At 41.5% G+C, this 17,519-nt stretch overlaps 1 protein-coding gene across 3 annotated transcripts in view; it reads right to left on the minus strand.

The window, feature by feature from the left end:
- ncor1 (nuclear receptor corepressor 1) overlaps positions 1 to 17,519 on the minus strand; it is a 50,072-nt gene that overhangs the window by 23,074 nt on the left and 9,479 nt on the right. For all 3 annotated transcript variants that reach the window (XM_070843064.1, XM_070843063.1, XM_070843062.1), the window contains exons 6-16: positions 16,715 to 16,828; positions 14,377 to 14,433; positions 14,178 to 14,230; positions 13,371 to 13,437; positions 11,353 to 11,525; positions 8,950 to 9,040; positions 8,627 to 8,805; positions 8,423 to 8,477; positions 7,991 to 8,092; positions 1,154 to 1,284; positions 139 to 434 (exon numbers count right to left, since the gene is read on the minus strand). In XM_070843064.1, the coding sequence (XP_070699165.1) occupies positions 139 to 434; positions 1,154 to 1,284; positions 7,991 to 8,092; positions 8,423 to 8,477; positions 8,627 to 8,805; positions 8,950 to 9,040; positions 11,353 to 11,525; positions 13,371 to 13,437; positions 14,178 to 14,230; positions 14,377 to 14,433; positions 16,715 to 16,828 (1,318 nt within the window). The remainder of the gene's footprint in view (positions 1 to 138; positions 435 to 1,153; positions 1,285 to 7,990; positions 8,093 to 8,422; positions 8,478 to 8,626; positions 8,806 to 8,949; positions 9,041 to 11,352; positions 11,526 to 13,370; positions 13,438 to 14,177; positions 14,231 to 14,376; positions 14,434 to 16,714; positions 16,829 to 17,519) is intronic.

Genomic DNA, 17,519 nt, shown 5'->3' on the forward strand with positions numbered 1-17,519 from the left:
CCTAATGCCCCTTTTCTTCACATATTTTGTGGTTATATTTTTATGTGAACTCCCTTTACCTCGATTCTGTGTTTGTGTTACTGTGCTGCAGCAAAATATTTTCAACAACCTCCAGAGAGCATCCCCAAGAGGATTCACCTTTATTAGAATCCATGGAAACTAGTTGAGTCTGGAGTTTTGCAGGCTCCTTCATGGTCTTCTGTCCTGGATCAGATTTTGGGAGCTGTGGAAGATCTGGCAGGGCAGGCTCAGGAGCAGGGGGAGGCGCTTCCTCAGCCGCCACAGATGCAGCCTCATTGGCCATGGAGCGTGTGGTGATCCTTCCCTTACGGCGGCCCTGGCTGTTGGCAGTCTTCCTGCCACGCGGCGTGTTTTGCTCCTTTCCGTCCTCGTCCTCCCCACCGTCACACTTGTCTTTGTCCTTGCCAATGTCCCTGTGGTTTTGGACAGGGAAAACTAAGCTTTAGAGACCAACGGCACAGCAAATATCTATTCCCTTTTGACTCAGCAATAACAGGCCCTTTTGGTAATCTGCTTTTTTTCCCTCCATGACTCGTCATGCGCCATAAAAGACACTGCTATCCCCCTTTTAAATCCTCTTTAGACCATGAACATACATCAGTCCACCAAGGGCCTCTTCACTGCACCACTTCTAATTATTTAATGAGACAACATAAGGAGACATAATACAAAAGCAGAAGTTACATTTTGTGACTAACTTATGATATGATAAAATTCACTTTCTGGGCCTGTGCCACTAAAACCGAATGAGAAGGCAGCTCTGTCTAACTCCTTACTCCAAAAGGTCGAGGAAGGACTGCTTCATTAACAGCACCGGCTACAGTCAATCCTCTTGTTTATAAGCTGGGAGAATAATGTCGATATACACAAGTGTACCTGCAGAGTCATTGGACTGTCGAGGCTGAAATGATTTCAGGTTGGCTTTCAAATGTCAGCATTTTAAATAAGGGAAGTAGAAATAGAAAAGAGCTGCAGATAATGACAGCGTAATTAACTGAAAGCATGGAAATATAACGCAATACATTTAATGAACAAACCTTTCCCAGAAATATCACAGTGTATGGATCGACACCAAGTGACAGCGAGCTTTACCTGCAGGGCCAGTCAGGACAAACGACCATTCACAACTCACCTAGAATCCTCCTTTTCATCTTTCTCTTCCTCGTCCTTCTTCTCCTCGTCCTCTTTTTTCTCAGACTTCTCGGTTTTTTCCTCTTCGTTTTTGTCGTCTGACTTGTCTTCTTGTGAGGGACGTGTTATTTGCTGGAGACAAAACACAGGAGGAAAATCTTTAGTTATTTCTCCTTGAAACATTAAGAAAAAGGTCAACGTGTAGATTAGGAAAAGTGATTTACTTTGCTGTAAATCAAAAATACAAAAAGCAGAAAAGATCGACACCAATATTTTTTTAAAACATCATGCCAACGACCACCACATGCACGGTTTTCTTTTTTTACTGAAAAAAGGGCCACATGTTTATGTATGTGATAATAAGTTACTATGATGTTACATAATATACCACACAGCTGCCTCGTGCCCTTATCCTTAGCGGTTGCTTTACACACCTTCTGCTGATGGTATCCCACTGCCTGCATTGGCCCTGTGAGCCCAAAGGACCATCTTGAATTGCAAGACAGAACATAGGCCTAAATAGTTGCTTGAATACTTGAATAGCAGAACAACCCAGTCAGTCACAGGGCAGAAATGTATGCTGTTGACTGGTTATCAGACAGACTGCTTTCAAGGTGCACAATGCACAAAGTACACCAAATCTAAGGGCTGAAGATAAAACTAAAGACTACATTTAGAAAATGTTTAAGGCTATGTATTTGTATTTTGATGATCACCACATTGTTCTGCGTCTGCAGACACATAAGAGATTCAAACAAACAAACCACACTGCAGATACAGTCCACTGACCACTCTGCCTTAATGACAAAGTGAAGAAATGTGGCCAGTTCTCATACCCCATTTGTCTCAGCAAATGGGTGCTTGACCATGACACTCACTATGAACTTTATACCACAACGCAACATATAAAAATAAAGTGCAGTGTGGAAAAGAAGATAATCTTAGTGTTTCTAATAAAAAAAAAAGGCAGACCGTGAGTTCAGAATGATATCGTCTATAAGAGTAGGGTCCAAAAAATCCTTCAAAAGTGATTTTCTGAACAGGTCCGACAGAGTACAGAGCAACATTCTTTATCATCACTGCTGGCGCGGTAACCACAGAAAGCTTCCTCCTGCCTGTTCCATGAAAGTGCTGTGCTGGAACACGTCTGGCTATGCCAAGCCAAACATCCCATGCTGGTACCAGATGGGGCCAAGGAATGTGCTTCACTCAATGGTAAAGGCAAAAGATATGGAGTGAGGCAAAGAGAGCGAAGAAAGGAGTAGAAGTGAAAGAAACCAAACTAAGAAACAAACAAACAGAGCGGGGTTGTGGCCGTCTGTCTATTTAACGACAACATTGTTTTGCACACAAGGAGTCTGGCTGCGTCAAGTCTGATACAAGAGTGCTTCACAACTCCAAAAAACAGGCAGTGAGCGACTAGTAGCTGCTCTTGTCAGCCAATGATTTTGCCTTTTAAGAGTGGAGACGCACGACAAGCAAAATCAATTGTGTCTGAAAGAAACTGCATGTGATGCTACTTGAAGTTCATCTCGTATACTACTGTTCAGTTCACAGCCTGCCCTTCATCTCCCTTAAATCACTTATGGACAAAAAGTCAGTGACAGCTGTCGTGTGTGTATCATGTTACATCCAAGCTACTTTTCATGGCTCTCGTCAGTGTTCCTTGATGACGACGACGATGACGACGACGACGACGATTTGTAGATGGGATAGAGCATTTCAAAAGTTCCCCATGTTTAGAACGCTGCATGCTAAAACAGCACAGTAATACTCGCAGAAGCAATGTTTTGGAAATGCTGTGATGGTTCTGCAGTACGGTATGATGATGCAGCTGAACTGGTCAGCTCTTTAAGGAAAGCTTTACAGGTTCAGAGCTCAGACTGCATGTTGATGTATGCAGAGAGGACCACGTCAAACCTGGATTGGGACTCGACCTCTGGTTGGGTCAGAGAGCGCTCCTGTTTGCTTTGGAGGTGGTCAGAGAGCCGTGGCATTCCTGCCTCTTCTCCCACACTGCGTAAAGAGCCTCTACACAGATGTTCTCCAAAAGTCAATGAGGCCCTGTGGTTCTGCGGCTCTTCAGTGTTTTTAAATGAAGCGCTTTCCTGACCTGGCTTGAATATTTTGAGAGTTTTAATTTCTCCCCTCTTTTGCTGATTCACAAGTGCTGTTTGATTTAGGAAATGACAGAGCCACAAGTCAATCTTCCCTTTCCTACCGCAGAACTGAGGGCACCAGAGGAATCTCTCACTCTGGTTTCAAGCAATTTCACTGCAGGAAGAGGAAATGAAAAATCTACTAAATCATTACTATGCCTCGTCTTTATCATTGCAATTCATTACAGTTAATGGCATCATCCAGTGACGCAATTATTCAGAAATAATGTCTCTTGAAACATTCTAGTAAAAGAATTATATTAAAAAAAAGGAGGAAAGGGGAAAATAATAGGAAATAAATGTAAACACACATTTCACAGCAGCATTTACTCCTGGGAATATAGCTTTCATTCATTCATTCATTCATTCATGCACTATTGAGTCGATGGTGGAACTATTTACTGTCAAAAATGACTGAAAAAGAAAAGAAAGTTGTAAAAATATCAAGCATTAGCCACAGTTGGAGACTGCAGAGGATCATTGGTGCTACAAACCAATGAAATCTACTAAACCCTCCTTCCAGTTAGGAAAGAGGCTCTCTTATGGACCCCATAAGAAAACAAAGAGAGGTGTGTAAAGTGTAATACCTGTTTGCTCACCTTGTTAGTGTGATGCTGTAGCCAGGAGAGAATCTGTCTACCCTATTCTGTAAGCTTTACTGTGCCTCAAGAATATATTCACAGATGAAATATGTTCCAACTTTCACAAACTGAGCATCATATAATTCACCTTTCAGTTCGTAAAATGCTGATCCTGTATCTGTCTTTCATTCTTGACTTTTGTCATTGTTCCTCTCTTCTGATGAAAGTGTTGTCAGCAAATTAAACAAGAAAATATGGTCTGTAGCGCAGGTGTTTTTGTTCAGCAGAGGACACTTAAGGGATCTCCTCCTGTAGTACACAGTCTATCTGTGGTTCTCTGCTGTTCTCCCAGTATGGCTAATTCATAGATAAGTAGGTTCATTTTTTCATTTATTGATTTTGTCTGGATCCATGACATATGTGTGTTTTAGAGCTCAGCATTTGTCTAACTTAGAAAGAAATCAAATGGTAAATATTGATAATTCTGATAACTGATGACAGCCAAAATCTCTAAAGTGATGTTATTAAACAGCATCCTGGAAAAAACAAGTGCTCAGACACAACTACCTCATTACTGCAGCTTTATGCTGAACTTCAATCATTTTTTTATAGAAGGTCACTGAAATAAATGTGAAAGTTGCAGCATCAAATTAACATAATCACAATGCTACTGCACTTCTTTCAGATTCATTGTGGATAAATATTACACAATTATAAACATTAGACAGTATCAACTACACATGACCATAAAATGCCACACTGAATTATAGCTCCTCCTAAACAGACTTGCATATCAACAGTCTAGTGCAAACACTAGCAAGGCTGCATAAAAAAGAACAAGTAACACGTCGTAAATGTGCCTTTACTGTAAAAAAAACTTGTTTGCGTAAGACTTTTGTTGTTACCATGGTTGGATCTGTCGACACGGACATACAGCAGCTGTTTTTCTCAGAGCAGAGCAATATGGGCAAGAAGATGCTCACACAAGACCACGTAGTCATCACACAAACTTTACCTTTAAAAAAAAACGTGGTTGCAAACACAGTGGGAGGGTAGCCTCTGTAGACTTCCACAAGAGTGCGTACTGTAGGTACCAAATTGATTATTGTTATATATTGTTTTATATATCTCTTTTTAACTTGTTTTCAGAAGCCAGGTCAGATTATTAATTCAGTCCAGAGGAACAAGATTTAGTTGACGCGAAAGACATATTCTTCAATGAAGCACATTTTCTCAAGAAATATTAAAAAGCTGTCAGTCTGACATCTCACACACTATAAAATGACATTAAAAACCGAATCCTACATTGTCTATTTGCAAAAATCCCTACCCATGCATTCCACGCAGCCTTTCCTTGACAGTTAAATTAAAACCATGTCTGCACGTCCTAGAAAAAATACCCTAAAATAGCTGAGTTTGACTGCCTACAAGCCTCAAGTAAATATGTAGGCTAAGAAGCGAACTGCCCAAGCAACAGAGCAACAGAAAACACGACACAGACAAAAACAAGAAGATACAGGACAAAGGAGATCAACTGAGTGAGTGTGGTATCAACTAAAAAGAAAGACCTGTGGTTTCAAAGCTAGTGACATACCTGCAAGCTCATTTGCTGGCCATAAAAACCCCTTTGCTCTGCTGTGAGCCACAGCTTACTGGTGTTGCAAATGTGAGTTTACCCTCCGGTACTTCCATAGCGGTGGTAACGGTAGCAGTAGAGGGGCAGGACAGCACCATAGCAGAGCTCCTTAGAAGGGCTGCCGGGCCACGGCACCGCCGCACATATTCCGGGAAAGCGTGTCATCAGGCCGCTTAAGCCGCCCAAAGAATTGTCCATCTCACATGCACGCACTAATCTATGCAGGGTCACTCAAGGTAATCCCTGCCGAGCACTCCTCTTTGATTGGCACTCACAGCAGCACAGTGAGTTTTTTGGGCCTGTCAGATGGCTGGGCTGTACCAAGTCAGCTATTTCAGAGAGGGGTGACTTTCTCTCTCTTTCTCTCTCTTTCACTCTCTCTCTCTCTGATGAAGAGAAGACAGAGGAAATGGAAAATGAAAAAACAACAGCACACACTCAGCGAATAAGCTGCCAGCAGTGACTCTTGTCTTGCTTAAGGTTTTTTCACTCAGTTTCACTCACTCGCCCTACATTCCACTGCTCTTGCTTCTGCTCACTCGGTCCTCTTCCTTCCCTCTCTAATGACTCACTCTACTCACACCAACTGCAGTTGTTAAGTCACACCAGTAGCTTAGGAATCCACTACATCCTAATGTACATTGCTCCAAATGGCACTATATTCTCAGCAACCACAAGATGTAGCAGCAGCCATGTAAGCAACTGACTCTGAATGTGACACCCGCTTTCAGGTTAAAATGACAACCCATGGAGAACTATGCTTTTATGTGTTCCAATCAGTCAAACTTCATGAAAGCGTGAAAACAGTGTACACAGCAGCACAGAGACGGCGTTTTCATCCGTCAGCTAACATGAGCTCCCAAGCTGTCAACACAGAAAGACATTTTTCCACACTTACTTGGCACTCACTTGTGTCATAGAAGTCCTCACTCAACTTCTGGTGAGTCCATACTATGAATCCATATCATGAAGAACAAATCAAAAGGCTACCTAAGGTGAATCATCCACGAAGACATGGTACCAGTCACTTGGTAAAGAAAGAAGAAGCATCTTTGTGTTCCAGATGTGTCCGTGGACTCCCGCGCCCTCCAACTCCTTCTATGTAAAGAATTGGCCTACTGTGTTACACAGTACATGTACTCGACACGGAGACAGAATGTCCTGAACAAGGACTGTGGCATCACTGAGGGGGAAAGCCCAGTAAGAAGAAAACATTCATCAGAATGGGCGAAATCAATATTTAATGTCAGCCAACGCAGGGCTGTGAGATGGTGCTTTTCTTTATACTGGATTTTGGTGCAAGACAACAATTACATAAAGCCCTGACAAACAATCTGTCTAAAACAACATCTCTCCATATAGCCGTCACTTTCTAGTTATATAAATATAAAGTTCACATTCCAGGTCTCACAGTGATTGCACACTAAAGCTTTAAAAGGAAGAAGCGGCTCCAGTTTGTCTCTAAGCTCGATACTGGGATCTTTGTGGAGCCACAAAGCAATGGGACCAAGCAGACAGTCATGCCAATGAATCCAGCTTCTTCTTACTAAAAGAAACATGCAATTATTTGGCTTTTGGTTTTTGTGAAACTGTTCAAGTGGCAGTGCTAAAGCTCTTGTTCCTTGCTCCTTTTTCTTTCAAGTTTGTAGTTGTATTACATATTTAAAAATGAAGAAATTAATCACATAAAAAGATATTTCAAATGTAAGTTATTTTCTTAATTATTTGAGTATTATTATTATTGAATGTTTGTCACAGTTTCCTAAAGCCCAATGCAGAACAACAAATCCTAACATTTGAGAAGTTGGAACCATGTTTCCATTTGATATCCATTTTCAAACTATCTGGGATAGAATAGATTAAAAATGGAGACAGAACTTTGTTGTTAGTAGTTAGTTGTTGCTAGTTTATCCTCCATATAGTGTGGTGACTACAGGACGTCTCTTACGCTGCAGCATTCGTTTTTGTCCTCCTCAATCAGCACATATTCCAGACGGTGTGCACAATCCTATTCATTTTAATTCATTTCAATTAAATGCTCTATCTAATATATTTGGCTGTATTGAGTGACGTATGCAAACTTGGGAGAATCAACTAACAAGCTAGTGAAACTGTGGCAGTATCACAATAATCCAAGGCTTGCTTGCTTAGAATTCAATACAAGGCGGGTGAGTGCTCACTCTGACCCATGAATAGTTCCAAAGACGGAGGGACCAAATCCATAGCACTTAGTACTCTGAAGGTATGGTGTAAGGTTGGTATATAGTGTGGACACAGACACAGCGTTTCACAGCGTTTCCATAAAACGTGGTGCTTATGCAATACAAAATATTGTATATTAGTATATAGAAATATTTTACATTTATACGACAGTAGTAGAGCGCAGAGGACAAAGAAAAAATGGCCAGCATCTCGTCAACCACAGAAGGAACACACTGTTAACAGCAAAGTCTCAGGTTTACCTGGTTCCTTCCTCTCCGTCTTCCATAGTTTCGCCTCACCAGCGTCTTATAGTTGTGATTCTTCTTGGTCAAGTAGTAGTAAAGGACACAGTCGGCAACACACTGAAACAAGAAATGGCATGTTACTATGACCATATGACACAGAAAATGGGGGAAACACATGTACTTGTATTTCCGCCATATACTTGCATGCACTTTCATGTAGTTGTTTCTTAGTTCCAGCAAAGTTTGTCATCAAGATAGAAGATTTGTATATGGCCATTGGGCGAAGGACTATGTGGATCTATGGAGTGCAGGGTTACTAACATTTCTGTTGATTATGAACAAAAAAACCTTACCAACTATCTTGTACTGACGAACGAAAAATATCACTACCATGACACCCTGCCAACAAAAAAATGGGCATGTGTGAAAATACATGCAGTAGTTTACCTTTCTCTCCAGATAGGAGGCAATGAGACCAAAGTTCTTGGGGTGTTGGACAAACCTGGAAAGATGTGTTAGAGGTCATTCATATGCCAAAACCAAAAATATATCAGTGGCACGTCCAAAGTGGCATTAAGGTCTATAAACCACATCTGCACTACAGACGTACGTAGGGACAAACTGTGACCCAACAAAGCAAAAATAACTCACTTCTCCTTAAAGATCTCCTTTTCATGTTCGGTCCAAACATTCATGAACTGCCGGGATTTGTACACCTTCATTGGGTCGTCCATCAGGCCGTTCATGTTGATGAACTTAACTCGTCGCTGCTCAGAGTCATACATCATGGGAGGGATGACTGACAGCTGTCTCATCTGTTTCTCATTGTTCTGTGGAAAATGGACGGGGAAAGTGAGTGGCCATTGTTTCTCCAAAAGAGAACAGCCTCCCATGTTCAATTTACCAACTTTCTCCACCTCTAACCAACACAAACCGTGTCACTTCTGTTTGGTCTGTTCATGTAGTTTACCCACCTCCTGCTCAGACAGGCCGTCTATGATTTCAGAGATCTCATGCTCGCTTCTTGCAATTGTTGCAGAGAGGCCCGTTCCTCGCTGTCCAACCCTGCGAAAAAACATCATGTGTTACAAATTTTACCAACGTATCTTAAATGCGTCATTAAATTTGTGTTATGTACAAAGGCAATATCAGTTACTTCCATTGTTTTTATAACAAATAAAATTTCCAAGCTGTAATGAGCTTTCCAACCAAAACCAGAGTGAAATTGTTAATAAGAGTGACAGGACACGGATTTGTTACCAAACAGGATAACTGTACCCATTTAATCATGTACAATCATCTCAGCTGATTTCCCAGTCAAACAAAAAACTGAAAATGAAAACGGGTTTTTTTTAATGATCAATGTTTGTAACAACATTTTCAAAGAAAAAATGAGTTTTTTGCTGCATCAGATTTTCATGTAGGGTGAGCTAAACATGAAAACTCCAGTTTCCATTACACAAAATGCAAAAATTGGGGCCATTTTATGGCAAAAATGTTTAGCTGTGATTTCAAGCCAGAGCAGCAGCAGGTTGGGACTAGAAAGTCTGTGTACCTACCCAGGGTATTTATAGCTTAAGTATGTGATGTGTATTTCAGCAACAATTCCTAATTTTTAGCTGAACACAGCTGAGGGTATGGCAGGAAGGGCTTTATGACTTTGAACTGTTGAGGAGACCTGCACATTTGCTTGATATTGCCTGCACAGACAAACACAGTTTACATCACTGGTTAGGTAACGCAGCCAAAATAATAAGTGGTATAGTTAAGGCAGTTTGTGCAGCAAGGACTCTGCCTGCACCCATCTAGTTGTAGGCCATTCATTTAAATAAGCGACAGTAAATTACAGTAAATATCAGAAAATTGATCCACTGACCTGCAATAGTTAATTCATAGGAAGAAGCAAGTTAAGGAGAAGGAGATGATGATGCACGGGCAAACACTGAGCTCACACTATCCTGCCTGTGTGTGCTCTATGTGCCACAGAAAGGGATGGCGAAGCCACGAATCAAAAGCTGACAAACTATACAGGTTCTTACAGCACACTGAAAACCATGAAGGTTATGCCCAATATCCCTGCAATGATTTGCAGGGAATGATTTGCCCTTTGACGCCTTCAGTGCTATGTATGAGCACTTAATTTCCACTGTCAAGATGACCAAACAGAGACCGTGAACGACCCGACCCTGCTCAGTGGCTTTAGGGTTTCAGTGCATTCTTCTCTGCTCCGTTTGCCAGTAGAGCACCGGTTATATGGTCAACATGACAGTAAATTGTTTAGCCAGTTTAGAATTTTGTCGAATGGTGACGATAATATTGAAAGTTGCCAATGAAAAAAAAAACTACATTTATAGGTTAAGGCTTGAATTTCTATTTTGTGCCAGGAAATACTTAAGATGTGCATTTTTTTCACATTAAGTAACAAAACCATTTAAAATGTAGTTTCAGAGTCAGAAGTAAAGAGCAGGACTGAGGCACACGTCATTAATGAATAAAAAAAAGTTATTACTTGCTTCCTGTTTCACAGCCTGGTAGTGTGCATAAACGGTGCTGACATGCAAACTCTTAAAAGCACAAAGCGTCAGCAGCAGGAACAACCAGACTCTGGACCATGACCCTGTCTCCAACCCTTCCCGGAGGCACACAGACAGCATGTGTGTCTGCCAAAGTAGGCCACGACACAACACCTAGTATTCTCCACTCTCCTTCCATCAGCCACTTATGTGTGTGTGTGTGTGTGTGTGTGTGTGTGTGTGTGTGTTGGAGCTGCAACAATTACTCAAATAACTGATCAACAGTAAATTAATCTGCAACTATTCTGACAGCGGATTCACTTTTCAAGTAATAGCAAAATGCTAAAATATTCATCGATTCCTTTTTTTGGTCACGTTGGTTAACGTCATATCCATTCTTTTTAGGAATGCTGGTCAAAAAAATGTGTGCGTTTAAATGTTTAACGACGTTTAACCTGCTAAAGCTACACTCAGCAAACCTTATCTATTTAGCTCCTCACGTTTGCTAGCAAAAAAAAAATCTGGTGTCCATACACACCCACAGCTCTGGAAATGGGAAAACAAACAAAGTGGCTTGGATTGAGACACAATGCTATTCCAGCACTCACATTCATGCTTTTGCACAGGACGGGGGGCGGGGGGAAGTGGGAGTAAGAGGAACAGTAAAACTGGAACATGTTATCTATCTAAATATGCTAACTAAAGCTAAATATCAACAATCCTCAGAATCGATGACCACAGCTTTAATTGAGAAAATAATCACATCTTAGCCTGTATGAAAAGACCCTTCCAGAGGCAAACCTATACTGTACCACAGCAGTACAATGTAATGATGCTGGCCAGTCACAGGGAAAAAGATATCACCTCTGGAAGCGCTCCTGCTGCTCTCTCTGCTTGCGGATCTCAGGGAACTGCCTTTCATAGTACTCCCGTGTTCTGCTCTCCTTGGCTTTGCGTCTGGGGTTGTTCTCCATTCGCTCGACCTTCTTTTCCCACGCTTCCATCAGCTGGTCATAACGCTGGCAGATCTTCTGTTCCTGTGTACACAGCATGGAAAATGCTACATCAGGAGTGGGCGTCAATCACAACAGTAAAAGCCAAAAGGTTCCTAAACCCCTGACAGTGATACAGATTAAAAACAGTGCCGAGATCTTCTGTGGCTATGACTTCACTCCTGTATAGGCTACTTAAAATAAAGGCTGAAAAAGTACAACCAATCCCAAATTAACAGTGTTCAGATGCTACTTGTACAGTGAAGAAATGATCAGGCTTCTGATGAAACAATGGAGAACTCAGTTTGTTGGAGGCACAGTGGATTGTAATACGTTGCTGGGTCACAGAGCAGAGAAGATTACAATTATGGACTTAACAACACACTGACCGCGGCATTGCCAACTCCTATAGGCAGTACACGAGCATGGATGTATCAGTGCACGTTTTATCTTTTAAATACACCGTGTGAAATCAGTGTTTCAATTTATCTTTGAAAGAGGACATGAAAGCAAATGTGCGACGATATCGCAGCTACGGACAGACTGCAGAAACTTGAAATGAAGCAGAGTTGAAAGGGTGCATGCTATTAAGCAACTGGCTGTTGTTTGTGGGTTTGTGACCGTCTACGAGTGTCCTGACGCGGGCACAGTTGTTCTGATGCAATGCCTCTGCTTACAAATGGCTTTAAAAAGTTATTTGCAATTTTGTATGAGAAGCTTACAAATCAATCAGCCCATACGAGTATTATTTATCTATTTATTTTGATTTACTTACCATTCATTTATCAGATGAATTCTACAGGACCAAGGGTAAAAACTAACAGGTTTTTACTGCCAAAATGAACACTAAAACTGAAAATCACACCAGTATCTGGAGGTGTAAGAGTTAAAGTGTTTAATGAAGACATGGAAAGACGCCTGCATTGGGTGGACAATAGAGCCTTGTTTCCACTCTCTGCAGCGAGGGACAAACAATTCACCTTCCTCTTGGCATGAGGCCATGTGCACTCTACCATTGTTCAGTCCATAAGGTCTGTCTGACCCTGACGGGGAATAACCAGAGAAAGGTGGGACGCACTCAGCTATTGCGGTACAAGAAAGTGTTTCAACATGAGCTGGTTCTGGTGTATTTAAATCACTGGTTACTGATAAGAGAGACAGAGGGACTGTCGCTTGGCCAGCGCATTTCTCAGATCTGTTCTTTGATGTGCCAATATTTATTATTACACTGCATAGTTCTTAGGCCAGACAATAGTTCTCAGCACCAAGGCGTTTCCTTCGCAGTAAATACATCTCTGCATTATTCTTTATTATCAGTCAGCCGGTCCGTCACTTTGGTTAAAAGTTAAAAACCGATACGTCTCAGCAACAAAAGATTGCCATGAAATTTGAACTATGACAACTTCAGTGATGCCTTTGCTTTCGTCAAAATTTTTATTTGTCAAATACTTTAGTTTATGGCAAAATATTATATTTTGTTTTAGGAATTATATAAAATCAGCATTGTATTGCTAATGTGTAATACTAAAACTATGGCCTCTACCGAGTGTGTTGGACTCAATTACACATTGCAGCGCACTCTCATGCCTTTAAAATCCCTTGAGGAACTTTGTTATTTGTGACAGTTTGTTGCATTTCTACAAAAGTACCTAAAATGCACCAATAATCTGTAGCTTTAAGTAAACAGGGAAGAGACCATGCACGTATGACCACATAAGCTTTGACAATCTGAATAATATTTCCCCTGGTCAGCGAAGGTCATCTTAGTGCAGAAGTCAGGTATGATATAACTGTTCCACTGGCCATGCAAATGGGTGGTGTCAGTAACGCAGAGAGCACTCACACAAACACCTGGGCCTCCCACCACGCTTTCCCAGCAGAGACACTTACCCTTTGTTTACGAGCGTGGTTCCTCCTCTTAAAAAACAAGATCAACTTCTTCCTCATGACTTGGTTGCTGAAAGAGAACAAATCTTAGTCAGTGAAATGAAGAAAGACATTACGAAGTTCACAGCAAAATGGATTTTTATAGATAGAAAGCACACAAAGTTGCACATTAAAAACTAACACCATATGACCAGCCAGGACAAAGGCAAGACGTAATTAGTTCATTTAGCTGGTACAAGTGTACCTTCGTACATTAGAAAACTCTATGAAGGACAGAGCTCGATTTATATTCCACCTCCACCAAAAAACATCCTGGACATATCGGTGTGTATCTTTACTGTGGCAGGTACAGAATACTGAGAACTCTTCTGTTTACACATGATGCTGGTTGTGGGGAGAGAGGAGTGAGAGAGCTGACCCTGAGATAAGGATAAGATTCACACAGAGGGGGTCTCTGTCCTGATAACAGACTGAGCCAGATGGACCATTCTCATGGTACACACTGATATGGATTTGATCCTAGACGGCTTGGCCTTCAACCTCTGACACAACCCTCCTTTAAACACGCCCAACGCAGACACAAGTACGCCTTTCACTGCTTTTCTCACTCACTCTCCTTGGTGTCAGTAGGACAACTTAATCAGGTGACTCAGCAATCAGATTAGACAGCTGGTCTTATCCTGCTGAGGTCAGCAATACCTCCGGCACATTCCTCAGCCGAGATGGTTCCTGTCCTGTTTGTCTGCCGCAACTTTGCAAGGCCAACGGATGTTCATAAAATTCCTATAGGGAACAAGTGTAGATACTCACGTCTTGATGTTGTCGTGGTAGACCTTTGTGTCCGATGGCTGATTGTACAGGGGCTGAGAAGTGAAAAGTAGAGCGGGAACAGGTAGTGGATTAATCATTAGCCATTAGGCAAGCAGTAATATCTAACTAGCCTCTGAGCTAAGCATTACCTTTTCCTAAAGCTCATGCAAGATATAAAATAAATAATTTAATCACATACCAGCTCAACCTTAGGACCAAGACCTTCCAGTATTTTGTGGGCCTCTTCAGCTTTTTTCTAGAAAAAAAACAAGAAGTTCACACGTTAATCACAAGTTCTACAAAAAGTCAAGAGAAACTTCAATTTAAGCAAATTCAAACCATTTACACCTGGAAAAACTAGACCCGACTATCGATAATCATAGAAATAGAACATTTACGAGACATTTTATGGCGCTTTTCCATTACACAGTTTTAGCTCTACTCGCCTCTACTCCACTCGGTTTGGGTCGTTTTCCATTACAGTAGCGTACCAGCTCAAAGTGGGGGGGTCGTCATAGCAAGGAGGACCGAAACTCCAGTGGCGTAATTTGTATGCGGCACAAACACAAACAAAACTAAGGACATGGAGTGTTTGGTTTGCGTGTAGCCGTTTACAGAAATAATAAAAACGCCTGGTCTGTTTCCAGGTTTTAAAAACAGAGGGTTTGATTCTTGTGAACGAGTCACTCTCATGACTCATCCAGTGATGACCCTGGCCAATCGGTGGCCTGCAGTCTGGTGACGTCACATTTTCGGCTCGACTCGGCTCACTTGGAACCCCGGCAGAGTAGGTAGTAAAAAAGTACTCGGTACCAGGTACTATCGCCTAGTGGAAAACCAAAAAGACCGAGTCCAGTCGAGCCGAGTAGGTGCTAGTGGAAAAGCGCTATTAGTGGCTACAGCATAAACAGGCACTCCAATTAAAATACCAGCTAGTTGTGACCATTTTCACTGCTCATTATCTAAACTTTCTAATTAAGGTACTAATCACAGGTTTGATCCATTACACATAAATAAATGGGCATAGATTCAGGAAAGGCTAAAAGATCAAAGTTCGTTCTTTATATATTTATTTGCTCTTGAAGTAGAAATTTGTCAAATTTGAAAACTGTGCAGCTGGTACCCACCTGAGAGGAGCAATATTGTCTCTCTCTGTCTCTGTCTCTGTCTCTGTCTCTGTCTCTCTCTCTCTCTCTCTCTCTCTCTCTCTCTCTCTCTCTCTCTCTCTCTCTCTCTCTCTCTCTCTCTCTCTCTCTCTCTCTCTCTCTCTCTCTCTCTCTCTCTCTCTCTCTCTCTCTCTCTCTCTATATATATATATATATATACATATACATATATATATATATACATATATATATATATATATATATAAAAAAGAGAATCTTCTTTGCTTATTCAAGATCATCAGAATGACAGAATAACTTGATTCTCCCCTTTCACAGGCCTCCATCTACAGACTGAGACAAACAACCCCAGCTGCCTGACTGAAGCAGCTATACAGCCTAAAGGGTTAATGGCTGACTGAGAAGGAAGGCGTGTCTCAGCACTCTCCCACCACAACATTGTCTGACAGGCATGAACTACAGTGACCTCCATGAACACACACTCACTCACTCATTCACTTCCCCATTGTTCAGCTGAAATACAGATAATGAAGCCGGCATCTGCCCTTGACGCTTTGGTTTCATATTTTAAAGTTAAACTAAAACAAATTAGGAAATATCTGACGAAATCATACTGCTGCTAAAACAGTTACTTTCTTGCATTATAGACTGGATAATCAACGCAAAAACCACAAAACATTTCAACATGTTCCAAAGGCAGACTCGCTTGAATTGTATTTCTGAATATGAAGACATCACTATGCCAAACGCCATTTTTCAACGGGGGTCGAGACACTCGCGCAGAGCTGAGCTGGGAGCAGCCATGAACATTCAAGCCATATCTTGTGTCGTGCACCTCTTCTTCACTGAAGAATTACACCATGACTAAACGGCTTCTGGGTGACAGAAATCATTGCATTTTGCACAACTGCTAAAAGTCCCCTGCTGGTTTGCTTAAATGTAGAGCAGCAGCAGCAGGAAATGTTCAGTCTGCATCAGCAGTAACTTAACACAGCTCAAATATGGCTGAGAGCGATCAGCAAACTGTAAAACAAGGCTGATAATTCCAAGAACGACCAGGAGCGTAGGAGTGAAGCGAAACTCCAAACTACAGAGATTCAGTTAGAATCTACCAAAAGCTGTGAGATGTGAACACAGTCATCAGTTCAGTGCAGAAAGGCTTGGTGATCGCCTGCTGTCAGGACACAGCAGAAAATCATTTGTTCTCAGTTCTATACTGAATTTATGCAGGTTAACCCGGGCCAGTGGAACAAAACTAAGAGTAACATCTTCCAGCTTTAAGGATGCACAAAGATGGTAGAGAGCTGAAGAGTGGGTGCAATTGTAGAGGACATAAAGAAAATGACCAAGTGGAACTGAGGAGAAGTAATGCTTGTCGTCCGTGTGTCCTGTTGTTTGCAGCAGATGACTAACCCTATTCTCGTCGTAGATGATCTGGACTATGCTGCGATGCTTGTGCTCCACTGGGGGAGGGGTCACTGGCTTCTCTGGCTCTACTGGCTTCGCTGCTTCCTCCTCCAGTTGTTGCTGAGAGAGAACACAAACAAAAACATTTTCACCAATAGCACATAAGAAGAAAAAAAAAAAAAAAACACAGACCAGGAAATATGGAGGCCTCCTTCTACACAGGACCATATTAAACATTTTGCATGGTTTTTGTCTCTTTGTTTTCATGCGAAAACAGAGGCATCTACACTGCTTTGACTTGATCTTAGCGTGTGATATCTGAGGCCCATGCAGGCTTCATCAGATTATTCTCTACAGGCTTGTTCATGAGGCAGCTTTGTCCTGACAGAACTGAAGGTTTCTGCCTTTGAGGCCAATACTGATGCTCACAGACAAGCTGAACATATTAAAGGTTATGTAAACTACCCGGTTACAGGGATGAGATTAGGAGTTCCTGAAATACCTCAAATAAACACACGAATCCCTGAAAATCTTAGGAAAACTGGGAATGAAAAACTAACAAGTATTCTCCCCCAATAAAGGTCAGCTGACATTCCTATCTAATGAGATGGAGTTCTACAAAAGATAGCAGGAGAAAAACATCAACAAACTAGATTAGAAACCAAGACAGGAACATGAGCTGATGAAAAAACGATCCTGTAGCTCTAAAATTTCAACATTTGAGAGCACTTCAGTCTCTGCTGTTTTTCTGTAGAAGCATCTTATAAACCAGGTGAAGTGCTTTCAAACGCTGTGGATGCCAACGGTGCAA

This window comes from Pempheris klunzingeri, chromosome 14, assembly GCF_042242105.1.
Source record: "Pempheris klunzingeri isolate RE-2024b chromosome 14, fPemKlu1.hap1, whole genome shotgun sequence".
Lineage (NCBI taxonomy): Eukaryota > Metazoa > Chordata > Actinopteri > Acropomatiformes > Pempheridae > Pempheris > Pempheris klunzingeri.